The following is a 13386-nucleotide window of genomic DNA, read 5'->3' on the forward strand; positions in this document are numbered from 1 at the left end:
AGTTGTTTAAAAGAACTGCACATGTTTAACCTGTATCATGCGGCTTGCTGTCTTAGGGAAGGAAGATAGAAGAGGAGAGGGAGAAAAATTTGGAATATAGGGTTTTGCAAAGATGAATGTTGAAAACTATCTTTGCACATATTTGGAAATAAAACACTAGTTTAAAAAAAAAAAGAAAAAGAAAGCCCTGTCTTCTGATTCTACAATTATATTTCATTTTGAGCTTTTCCATTACTCATCTAAATATAGGAATAGTAAGCATAAAAAGCCTTATAGAGAAACAATTACATGGCATAGTAGATAGAATGCTGGATCTAGAATCAGAAAGATCTGATTTCAAATCCAGCCTTTGACATTTACTAGGCTATATGACCCTGAGCAAGTCACTTATCTTCAATCAGTCAACTAGAATTTATTAAATACCAAGGGGCAGCAAGATGGTGCAGTAGACAGAGCACCATCCCTGAAGTCAGGAGGACCTGAGTTCAAATCTGGCCTCAGACACTTAACACTTCCATGCTATGTGACCCTGAGCAAGTCACTTGACCCCAATTGCCTCAAAAAAAAAATTAATTATTAAGCACCTCATATATGCTAAGCATTATGCTATGTACTGAAAACATAAAGACAAAACAAACCAGTTTCCTCTTGTGTAAAAAAAAAAAAAAGAAAAGAAAACAATAATACCTATTTCCCAAGGTAATTGCAAAGTATTAGAAATACCTTAGAAGGCCAAATAGATGCCAGATTTTAACTTGATTCAGGACTTCTCCAATACAAAGCTATTGAGGCTGGGTTGTATATTCTTAAGAAAAATTAGAAGAATGATTAATCCTTGTTCTCATAATTGTTCTTTAAATTATTTTTAAAAATTCTTGACTTAGAAAAAGTTTTATGAACTGATAAAAACCAAAAAAGCAAATTCACAATGAATATAACAATGTTTAAAAAAAAAAAAAAGGCAAAGCAAGGCAAAATAAAACACAAACAAAAAAACTAAATTCTGAATAATAGCTAAGACTCTTCCCAGAAGAGAATTGAGAAAATAATAGTGTCTCCTGCCCTTTGTCAGAGATAAAAGATAACCGAAGTGGAAAACTGCATATACTGTTAACATGAAATGAATTGTTTAGTTTTGCTAAACTGGGGCAGCTAGGGGGCGCAGTGGATAGAGCACCAGCCTCGAATTCAGGAGGACCAGAGTTCAAATCTGGTCTCAGACACTTAACACTTCCTAGCTGTGTGACCCTGGGCAAGTCACTTAACCCCAGCCTCAAGGAAAAAAAAAAAAAAAAAAAAAGTTTTGCTGAATTATGGATGGAAAGAAATGACAATGGAATAAAAACAAAAAAAAAGTCATCAATAAAACATTTTTCCCTAAATTGGCATATGATATTTTGATAAATAAAGAATACCTCTTCTGAATAATTCCTGAAGGCTTTCTGCACTTTGACTTAATACGGCCCATATTTCTTCTTCTTGAAGTGGTCCTCCCCGAACCTCCAAGGCCTCAGCTAATGACACATGCATATTATCTAGAACAGAAAAATTGAGAATTTTCACAATTGTCTTTCAATTGTACTGTCTTATAACTCAAAGCACTATAAAGTTAAGTCAGTAAATCGCGAAAATTTCAAATATAATTAAACATTAAAAACATAATGGAAAATATAATTATATGACTTATAGGTCTCCCATAGCCTCTGTAATAGGTTTATGAAACAAATGATATATAGATGGCAAAGCAACTACTTGAAACATTTGTTTTGCTTGGCTGTGCATATTTGTTACTAAGATTTATTTTTCTTTCCAATTTTGAAAAAGGGAATAAAAGGGGAAATGAGTTAGCTTTGAATAGGATAAACTGAGTGAAGACCTCTCATGGGACTGTGATCTTAAACTATAGCTTTGCAATAACAAATTGTGCTATAACTAAAAAGCTGCAGGTGTTTGACATGCCTTGGATGAACACTTCCCTTCCTGTTTCCTCCCACTTGTTAATTAGCATTTAAGTGCCTTTTTTTTTTTTTTTTTTTTTTAAGGCGATGATGATTTTGGGAATTCAAGTAACAGAATTCTCTCATCCAAGAATATCTGCTTATATTGCAGTTCTCTAGGAAAATTTGAATTTAAGAGTTTATTTATTCTTTTGTTTCTGGGATAGATTTCTGTATTTAGATTGTAGGCCTGGACTCCCCCAGACAATAGGAGAAAAGGTTGGGGTGGAGGAGGTCTTCTAGTCTATAATATTGTGTTTTGCAGTTTGTAGTTTGCACTCCTCTAGGGAGAACTAGCTGTTGGGAGTTGGCTTTTCTCGAAAAATTGGAATAAATCCTAATTTTTTGTTTGTTTGTTTGTTTTTTACCTTGAGAGTCTGTGATTTTAATTTGGATAAGGGCCACTGTCCCCCAAAGCTTTAAGTTTACCCACTCCCCCCCCCCAAAAAAAAAACAGAAAAAGGAAAAAAAGGAAAATATTCAAGCATTCTTTTTTCCTTTTTTTTTGCAATGAAAGAAATAGAAAGAAGACCACCATCAGGAAGGACAATTTTGAAAGTTACATACTGAACTTATATATTTAAAAGGAAAAGCAGCAATTGTCAATGTTGCAAAATTACCCATGCAAATATCTGGTAAATAAAAACTATTTAAAAAAAAGGAAAAGCAAACTACTTAAGTCACATTTCCATATATACATATATAATAAATATTCTTTTTGTGATATATATATTCTCAATAAATCAGGGGAAGAGGATTATATACTTGCTTTTTAAAAAAAATTATTTTTTCCAGTTTCATGTAAAACAAATTTTTTTACATTTTACATTTGAGCTCCGGATTCTCTCCTTTCCTCCCTTCTTACACCACTCCACTGAGAAGGCACATGTGAAGGTATCCAAAACATTTCTATAAAAGTCATGTTGAACAAAAAACCCAAAACACACATATAGATTCCCCCTCCCCCCCAAAAAAAAAAACCTTCAAGAAAAATAAAATTTTTATGTTTTAATCTATATTCATTCAATCAATTCTTTCTCTGCATAGAGAGAGCATTTTTCATCTTATATCCTTCATAGTAGTCTGGACTTTGTATTGCTGAGGATAGCAAAGTCATTCACAGCTTCTCATCCCATAACATTTCTTTTACTTTGTACACAATACATTTCACTTTGCATGAACTCATGGAGCACTTTCCAAGTCTTTCTGAGAACAGAGGATTACATACTTTCAAAGATTAGAGAGAGACTATATAAATTATGAGCTATCAAGGTAACAAAATAGGTGCCATTCAATACAAAAATATTTGAATGAATATGAAAAAATCTTAAATGTAAAACAAACAGAATTAAAAGAACACTGACACTTGACAACAAACCTTTTTTTTTTATAGCTTTTCATTTACAAGATATATGCATGGGTAATTTTTCAGCATTGATAATTGCAAAACCTTTTGTTCCAGTTATTCCCCTTCTTCCCCCCACCCTCTCCCTCAGATGGCAAGCTGACTAATATGTGTAAAATATGTTAAAGTATAAGTTAAGTACAATATTATGTATACATGTCCATACAGTTATTTTACTGTACAAAAAGAATCTGACTTTGAAATAGTGTACAATTAACCTGTGAAGGAAATCAAAAATGCAGGCGGATAAAAATAGAGGGATTGGGAATTCTATGTAGTGGTTTATAGTCATCTCCCAGAGTTCTTTCACTGGGTGTAGCTGGTTCAATTCATTACTGCTCTATTGGAACTGATTTGGTTCATCTCATTGTTGAAGAGATCCATGTCCATCAGAATTGATCATCATATAGTATTGTTGTTGAAGTATATAATGATCTTCTGGATCTGCTCATTTCACTCAGCATCAGTTCATGTGAGGCTCTCCAGGCCTTTCTGAAATCATCCTGCTGGTCATTTCTTACAGAACAATAATATTCCATAACATTCATATTCCACAATTTATTCAACCATTCTCCATCTGGTGGGCATCCACTCAGTTTCCAGTTTCTGGTCACTACAAAGAGGGCTGCCACAAACATTCTTGCACATACAGATCCCTTTCCCTTCTTTAAAATCTCTTTGGGATATAAGCCCAGTAGTAACACTGCTGGATCAAAGGGTATGCACAGTTTGATAACTTTTTGAGCCTAGTTCCAAATTGCTCTCCAGAATGACAGGTGTGTAGTGGTATCTCAGAGTTGTCTTAATTTGCATTTCTCTGATTAATAATGACTTGAAGCACCTTTTCATATGGCTAGAAATAGTGTCAATTTCTTCATCTGAGAATTGTCTGTTCATGTCCTTTGACCATTTATCAATTGGAGAATGGCTTGATTTCGTATAGAGTCAATTCTCTATATATTTTGGAAATGAGGCCTTTATCAGAACCTTTGACTGTAAAAATGTTTTTCTGGTTTATTGCTTCCCTTCTAATCTTATCTGCATTAGTTTTGTTTGTACAAAAACTTTTTAATTTGATATAATCAAAATTTTCTATTTTGTGACCAATAATGATCTCTAGTTCTTCTTTGGTCATAAATTCCTTCCTCTTCCACAGGTCTTAGAGGTAAACTATCCTATGTTCTTCTAATTGATTTATAATCTCATTCTTTATGCCTAGGTCATGAACCCATTTCGACCGTATCTTGGTGTACGGTGTTAAGCATCAATCAATGCCTAGTTTCTGCCATACTAATTTCCAATTTTCCAAGCAGTTTTTGTCAAACAGTGAGTTCTTATCCCCAAATCTGGAGTCTTTGGGTTTGTCAAACACTAGATTATTAAAGTTACTAACTGTTTTGTCCTTTGAACCTAACCTATTCCACTAATCAACTAGTCTATTCTTAGCCAATACCAAATGGCTTTGGTAACCACTGCTTTATAATATAATTTTAGATCTGGTACAGCTAGGCTACCTTCATTTGATTTTTTTTTTATTAGTTCCCTTGAAATTCTTGACCTTATGTTTTTCCATATGAACTTTGTTGTTATTTTTTCTAGGTCATTAAAATAGTTTTTTGGGAGTTTTAATTAGTATAGCACTAAATAAATAGATTAGTTTATTATATTTGCTCACCCTATCCAAGAGCATTTAATATTTTTCCAGTTGATTAGATCTGACTTTATTTGTGTAGAAAGTGTTTTGTAGTTTTGCTCATATAGTTCCTGATTTTCCCTTGGCAGATAGATTCCTAAATATTTTATACTATCAGTAGTTACTTTAAATGGAATTTCTCTTTGTAACTCTAACTGTTGGATTTTGTTAGTGATATATAAGAATGCTGATGACTTATGTGGGTTTATTTTGTATCCTGCAACTTTGCTAAAGGTGTAAATTATTTCTAATAGCTTTTTAGTAGAATCTCTGGGGTTCTCTAACTGTACCATCATAGCATCAGCAAAGAATGATAATTCAGTTTCCTCATTACCTACTCTAATTCCTTTAATCTCTTTCTCGATTCTTATTGCCAAAGCTATCATTTCTAATACAATATTGAATAGTAATCTTGATAGTGGGCAACCTTGTTTCACTCCTGATCTTATTGGGAATGGTTCCAATTTATCCCCATTATATATGATGCTTACTGATGGTTTTAAATAGATGCTACTGAGTATTTTAAGGAAAAGTCCATTTATTCCTATACTCTCAATGTTTTTAATAGGAATGGATGTTGGATTTTATCAAATGCTTTTTCTGCATCTATTGAGATGATCATATGATTTTTTAAATTTGGTTATTAATATGGTCAATTATACTAATAGTTTTCCTAATATTGAACCAGCCCTGCATTCCTGGTATAAATCCTACTTGATTATGGTGAATTATCCTGGGGATGATTTTCTGTAGTCTTTTTGCTAATATCTTATTTAAGATTTTAGCATCAATATTCATTAGGGAGATTGGTCTATAATTTTCTTTCTCTGTTTTCAACCTACCTGGTTTAGGTATCAATGCCATGTCTGTGCCATAAAAGGAATTTGGTAGGACTCCTTCATTTCCTATTTTTTCTAATAGCTTATATAGCATTGGCGCTAATTGTTCTTTAAGTGTCTGGTAGAATTCACATGTAAATCCATCTGGTCCTGGGGATTTTTTCTTAGGGAGTTGATTAATAGCTTAGACAACAAGCCTTTTTAAAACAAAAGGAAAAGTATGTGCATATATATAAAAAAGAATTAAAAAACAAAAAACCTAAAAGGGTAATTTTTTTTGAGCAACTGTAAGAAGCTGTGTGTGTGTGTATGTGTGTGTCTGTTTTAAACGTTCTGATTGGATTTGAGGAAAAAATTATCCTTTCATAATCTTAATGATATTAAAGGGTATTAGGAGAATTAAATATCAAGGTCAAAGCAGATCAATAAAAGAATACAGTAAGCTATTACCTTTTAAAGATACTTTTTTGTGTATCTATTATGTAAATAGCTGTTAGTGAATGCTTATATTAGTAGTTTTTGGTGAAACAAGCTTAATGCACAAACATAAACACACACACAGACACATACATATTTAAACTATGGTGTAACAATAAGGAAGAGGACTACAGTATCATAGCTGTAGAGACTTCAGAAGCTACCTAATCTTACAGATGAGGAAACGTAGGCTCAAGAAAGTTAAAAAACTAGTCCAATGCAGCAGACATAACCTCTTCAAAGTGCATTTATCTACTTTCAGCCAAGTTGACTCCTTGAACAAGATGCCAGCTCTCATACATTTATTCCAATAAAACCTCAAAATTCATACTAGAAAGAATAATGATCAAAAAAAATCCAAAGAAGAAACAATGATTTCTTCTACCCAAGAACTACCCAAAAAGTCATCCAAAATCCTACAGGAAATGCAAAAGTAGAAAAAGTTAAATGATCCCTTAGCCCCCCCCACCAGGTAGGACCTGAAAAAAGACAACATACACATATCTGTACAAAAGTAGGAAAGCCACAGTCAAGGACCATGGAAACACAGTGAAGCAGCCCCAACTAGTGCAGACTAATCTGCAATTAGCACCATGAACCACAAAGTACTCAATAACATCTTATCCTGAGACACCTGTTAATGCAGTTCTCTGAAATTCAATGATCTAGGAAGACCTAACACTAAGAGACAGGAATAGATACTGGAAATTAGGGGACCCTGAGAGAGTAAAGCTAACAACTCCCCGCCAAGAACACAGTAGAGTGCAGAGTCCAGACCTTAACACAAAGGTAGAATTCAGGAAATAAAACTGAAAAGATGAATAACCCAAAGATAAGAAGGAGTATTTTTTTAATGCAAATTTGAAGATTTTCACCAAGAAAGAATAATTCTGTAAGAACTGAAAGCTAAGACTCAAAGGAAAAATATTATTTCCCCCAAAAATGATATGAATAACATAGAAAAAAAGAAACTGAATTTAAAAATGAAATAAAAGCTCTTGAGGAAAGAACTAGATAAAGAATAAAAAGCCAACTAATGGAGTCCCTGAAAACTAGGACAAGTTATAAGAAATTAGAACACAAAAGACAGAAAAAGTATGAGATCTAATATTAAAAAAAAAAAAACAAACCTGACCTGGAGAAATGGGAAAAGAGCTACTTTAGAAGATAACAATCACTAGACTATCTGAAAATCATGATTTAAAAAAATAAATAAAACAAGTCACTGTATTAAAACTATGAGAATTGAAGGCAAAATCTAAGAAAATATCCATCAATCAATCATGAAAGAAACCCCCCAAAATTTCAGATGTCCAAGAAATATCACAACCTAAATCCAGAGTATCAAAGTATCATCTAAAAAAATACACTAAGCATTAAGGAAGAAGCAACTCAAGTATTAAAGAATCACAGCTATGGATTGGATTTGAGGAAAAAAATTATCCTTTCATAATCTTAATGACATTAAAGGGTATTAGGAGAGTTCAACAAAAGACACATGAAGGTAGATGGTTCTGTTTCAAGGATTTTAAGAAGGAAAAAGAGAGAAAAGGGGATATATCATTGTAGAAAGGAGAAAAAAGGGAGGTGAAATTAGAATTTGCTGTGTGAATTCTGTGAAAAAACTGGTTTAAAAAAGGCAAATAAACATGAAAGAAGGAATGGGGGGATAGGGCATCAAATGAGCCTTGTCTGAAGTGGATGAGAAGAACTGAACATGAAGTAATTATAAACTGGGAATGGGTGAACAAATTGTAGTACATCAACATGATGAAATATTACTGTACCACAAGAAATGATGAAAAGATTGCAATGAATTCTGGGTATTATAAACTGATTCTGAGTGAAATAAGTAGAACCAGGAGAAAATTTAAAGTACAGGTGGGAATATACAAAATCACAAGTGATGACTACACTCTTTTTCCTCCCCCTTTCCCCCCCTCCTCCTCAGTTCTTTAACATGATAATTTTGTATGGCTTTGGAATAATGTTATAAATATCCTAATGGCCCTTGGAAGAAATAAGATTTGTCATCCCTGATTTAAATGCTAACAATATAAAGGAAAACAACTCTGAACAACTAAAGTCTGATCAATATAATGACTATCTCCTATTAATAGGACTTATGTGGGTGGGGCCAGGGGAGAGGAAGGTTTGAGGATACCAATATGTCAGCATTCCCCTCTCCTTAGAGGAAAGGAGTATAGTGGTTCTGAAAAATATAGTCTATGGACCTCAGGGTTCCACAGGTCAAAACTATTTTCATAATAATACTAAGTTGGTAATGGTCTATAGATAAAACTCATATAAATACAAAAGCTCTTTGAAGAGTCCTCAGTAATTTCCTAAAAGAAGGAGTCCTGAGACCACAAAGTTTGGGAAGCTTAGGGAATGATTATATCTCTCACTCAATTTCTTTAGGTAATTCAACAAGTAAATAAGACCCTGAGTTCACACTTGCATTTTGTGGGACGGCAGGAACAAGTTCAGAAGCAAATAAGAACTGTGCGGCTCTGACCTAAGGAGTGAATTGGGGGCTCAAGTCCTAGTTTGAAGCCTGCAGTAGAATAAGAATCACAGACCAAGAAGAATTCTTCAGCTCTGTCAGTCCAGCTGAGATATGGAGAGTGGATGGGGAATTAAAGGAATAGGAGGCAAATAAGGAACAAATATTATTAATTAAGTGCCTACTATGTGTCAGGTAATTGTGTGAAGCATTTTATAAAGCCTTCTCCTGCATCAGATCACTTTTGGGGCACCTAAAGTTTACAGGTACACACCCTAAATTGTCCTGAAAATCCTGAAATATACAATACTCAATACTCCCAAGAAAACAACAGAAGGATGTAAGAGGACAAAAACTGAGCCCAGATATTCTCCTCAGAAGTATATGTAGCGCACAGCCTAAAGATAAAAAATCTTAAGCCAGGAAGCTGGCTATAAGAATGAGCAAATAAACAATCCCAACATAAAAATCTACTGTGAAGACATAGAATCTAAAGTCACAAATCCAGAAGAGAATGAATCCCAAAATGCCTACAAGCAAAGCCTCAAAGGAAAACATAAGAAAAACATTTCATTGGGTGAAACTCCAACCAGAATTCTCCAAAGAGGGAAAGGGAAGAGGGGGAGAAAAAGATGAAGCAAGTTGTGTGTGTGTGTGTGTGTGTTTAAGAACTGAAATGAATTTTAAAAAACAAATGAGAGAACAAGAAGGAAAACGGGAAAGCTATGAAAGAACTAAAAAGAGAAATAAGAATAAGATATATAAAACCTTGCCCCCCCTCCAAAAAAAAAAAAAAAACTCCCTCAGAATTAGAATGCACCAATTAGAAGCTAATGATTCCATGGGACAAGAATAAATGTCAAAACAAAATCAAAAGACAGGGAAAAGGAGAAAATATAAAATTAATCTCATTGCAAAACCAATTACGCTGAAAAACAAGAGATAATTTACAAAGCACTAAATGGCCTGAAATGCATGTCCAACAAGAACCTGGACATCCAAATCATTTAAAAAAACAAAAACAAAAGTTTTGTCAAATATCTCTTAGAGCCAAAGGGTAAAGTAGAAATTCAAAGAAATTACCAATTATTTGCTGAAAGAACCCAAAATAAAAAGCAATAACAACATTATAGCTAAAATCCAGAACTTCCAAATCAAAAGATGCTACAAGCAGCCAGAAGGAAAGAATTCTAGCATTAAGCCACAGTCAGGATCACATATAATTTATTGGGAACCATTATAAAGGAGTTGAATCACCTGGAATAAATACAATGTTCTAGAAGCTAAAAGATACTGGCTTACAGCCCAGAATAACTCAGCCAACAAATAGGGATCTTCAATGAAATGCAGATCTTTTCCAGCATTCTTGGTGAAAAGAGCAGAACTAACTAGTAACTTTGAAACAAAAATACAGGCATCACAGGAAACATGAAAAGGTATCATGAATGATCATAAGGGAGTAAAAAAAATATTGTAAGATGGGGGAGAAGGGGATGATACATGTATCACCTCAAACTAACATCATTAGGAGTCATAAGAGTCTAATTAGAGGGCTAGAAAGTAGTTTGCTTAGATCATCTTAAAAAGAAAAATGGAAGGGAGAAGAATACAATGGAGGACGAAAAGAAAAAGGAAAAATGGGGAAATTATCTTATATAATTGTGTTATACAAGTAGAAATCTATAAAACAAGGAAGAAAGATCGGAGGGAGTAAAAAGTGTCAAAGAATAAGGTGGAGGGAACATACAACACATAATAATCCTAACTGTGAATATGAATGGGATGACCTCAATCTTCAAAATGGAAAGGGATAGCAGAATGAATTAGAAACCAGAATCCTTACACACACATCTGATAAACTTTAATATGTTTAACATGTATGAGACTGCCTGCCATCTAGGGGAGAGGGTGGAGGGAAGGAAGGGAAAAGTTGGAACAGAAATGAGTGCAAGGGACAATGTTGAAAAATTACTCATGCATATGTTCTGTCAATAAAAAGCTAATAAAATACATCTGAAATACATATGCAAAGCTGCTATTTCAGCTAAAGTAGAAAAGGCAGAGGTAAAGCAACAATTCAAAAGACTTAATTAAAAGAGATAAATAGAGAAACTACATTTTGCTAAGAGGTACTACAGAAAACGAATTAATATCAATATTTAATGCATAAAATAATATAGCATCTAAATAATTAAACAACTCTACTAATCAAAGACCTAAATTTAACCTTATCAGATGTAAATATATCTAATTAAAAAAAAAACAGAAAAGGGAAGGATAAGTAGAATTTCAGAAAACTTGGATATGATAAATCTTTGGAGATTATTGAATAGATATGGAAAGGAGTATACTTTTTTTAGCTATATATGGCACTGTTATAAAATAAGTCTATTAGATTATGAAACTTCAAATTTAAATGCAGAAAACCAGGAATATTATACCCATTACTTGCAAATGTAATAAATGTTATATTTATATAACAATGTAATAAAAATTATATTCAACAAAGGGTTGCTTTAGAAAAAATTAAAAGTTAACTGGAAACTAAAATTCTAAAGAATAGGTAGACGAAATATCAAATCATAGAAAAAAATCAACAATTTTATTAAAGATAATAATATTGACACAAATGTTAAAATTTTTAGGATTCAACCAAAGCCATCTTTATGAAAAAATATATGTCTCTAAACACTTTATCAGTAAAGGAGAAAAATCAGTTGACTAAAAAAAAGCAACAAGTTAAAAAAAACCAATTAAACAAACACCAAAATAGAAATCCCCAAAATAAAAACATTAAAAGCAAAAATAAAAAAATAAAAAAAATGAATGAATAAGTAAGAGGGGTTTTAATAAAAAATATTTAGCTATATAATTTAATTTTGAAGTAAGTCAAACTACCATTATCAAAAACTAAAAGGGTGAACTCATAACCAATGAAAAGAGAAAAAAGGAAATATTTTGCCCAATTACAGGCCAATAATATTGATAATCTAAATTAAATAGATGAATATAGAAATATAAATTGATAAAATCCAACATCCATTCCTACTAAAAACGCTTGAGAGTATAGGAATAAATGGACTATTCCTTAAAATAATAAGGAGCATATATTTAAAACCTTCAGTAAACATCATATGTAATGGTGATAAACTAGAACCTTTCCCTGTAAGATCAGGAGTGAAACAAGGTTGCCCACTATCACCATTACTATTCAATATAGTACTAGAAACTCTAGCTGTGGCAATAAGAGCCGAGAAAGAGATCCAAGGAATTAGAGTAGGAAATGAAGAAATCAAATTGTCACTTTTCGCAGATGACATGATGGTATACTTAGAGAACCCCAAAGACTCTGCTAAAAAGCTATTAGAAATAATTCAGAATTTTAGCAAAGTCGCAGGATACAAAATAAATCCACATAAATCCTCAGGATTTTTATACATTACCAACACAATCCAACAGCAAGAGATACAAAGAGAAATTCCATTCAAAATAACAATCGATAGTATCAAATATTTGGGAATATATCTACCAAAGGAGAGTCAGGAATTATATGAGCAAAATTACAAAACACTTGCCACAAAAATAAAGTCAGATTTAAATAATTGGAAAGACATTCAATGTTCTTGGATAGGCCGAGCGAATATAATAAAGATGACAATACTCCCCAAACTAATCTATTTATTTAGTGCTATACCAATCAGACTCCCAAGAAACTATTTTAATGACCTAGAAAAAATAACAACAAAATTCATATGGAAGAATAAAAGGTCGAGAATTGCAAGGGAACTAATGAAAAAAAAGTCAGAGGAAGGTGGTCTAAGTGTACCTGATTTAAAGCTATATTATAAAGCAACAGTCACCAAAACCATTTGGTATTTGCTAAGAAATAGACTAGTTGATCAGTGGCATAGGTTAGGTTCACAGGACAAGATAGTGAATAAAAATAGCAATCTAATCTTTGACAAACCCAAAGATCCCAAATTTTGGGATAAGAATTCATTATTTGACAAAAACTGCTGGGAAAACTGGAAATTAGTATGGCAGAAACTAGGCATGGACCCACATTTAACACCACATACTAAGATTAGATCAAAATGGGTCCAAGATTTAGGCATAAAGAACGAAATCATAAATAAATTGGAGGAACATGGGATGATTTACCTCTCAGACTTGTGGAGGAGGAAGGAGTTTGTGTCCAAGGGAGAACTAGAGACCATTATTGATCACAAAATAGAACATTTTGATTACACCAAATTAAAAAGTTTCTGCACAAACAAAACTAATGCAAACAAGATTAGAAGGGAAGTAACAAATTGGGAAAAAATTTTTACAGTTAAAGGTTCTGATAAAGGCCTCATCTCCAAAATATACAGAGAATTGACTTTAATTTATAAGAAATCAAGCCATTCTCCAATTGATAAATGGTCAAAGGATATGAACAGACAATTTTCAGATGATGAAATTAAAAC

The 13386-nt window shown here is 32.8% G+C and overlaps 1 protein-coding gene across 1 annotated transcript in view; it reads right to left on the reverse strand.

The window, feature by feature from the left end:
* Window positions 1-13386, reverse strand: part of PTPN13 (protein tyrosine phosphatase non-receptor type 13) — a 218038-nt gene that overhangs the window by 178040 nt on the left and 26612 nt on the right. Inside the window, 1 exon segment of the mRNA XM_074273918.1 lies at window positions 1416-1535. Within this exon segment, the coding sequence (XP_074130019.1) occupies window positions 1416-1530 (115 nt within the window). The 5' untranslated portion in view covers window positions 1531-1535.

This window comes from Sminthopsis crassicaudata, chromosome 6 (assembly GCF_048593235.1).
Source record: "Sminthopsis crassicaudata isolate SCR6 chromosome 6, ASM4859323v1, whole genome shotgun sequence".
NCBI classification, from domain to species: Eukaryota; Metazoa; Chordata; class Mammalia; order Dasyuromorphia; family Dasyuridae; genus Sminthopsis; species Sminthopsis crassicaudata.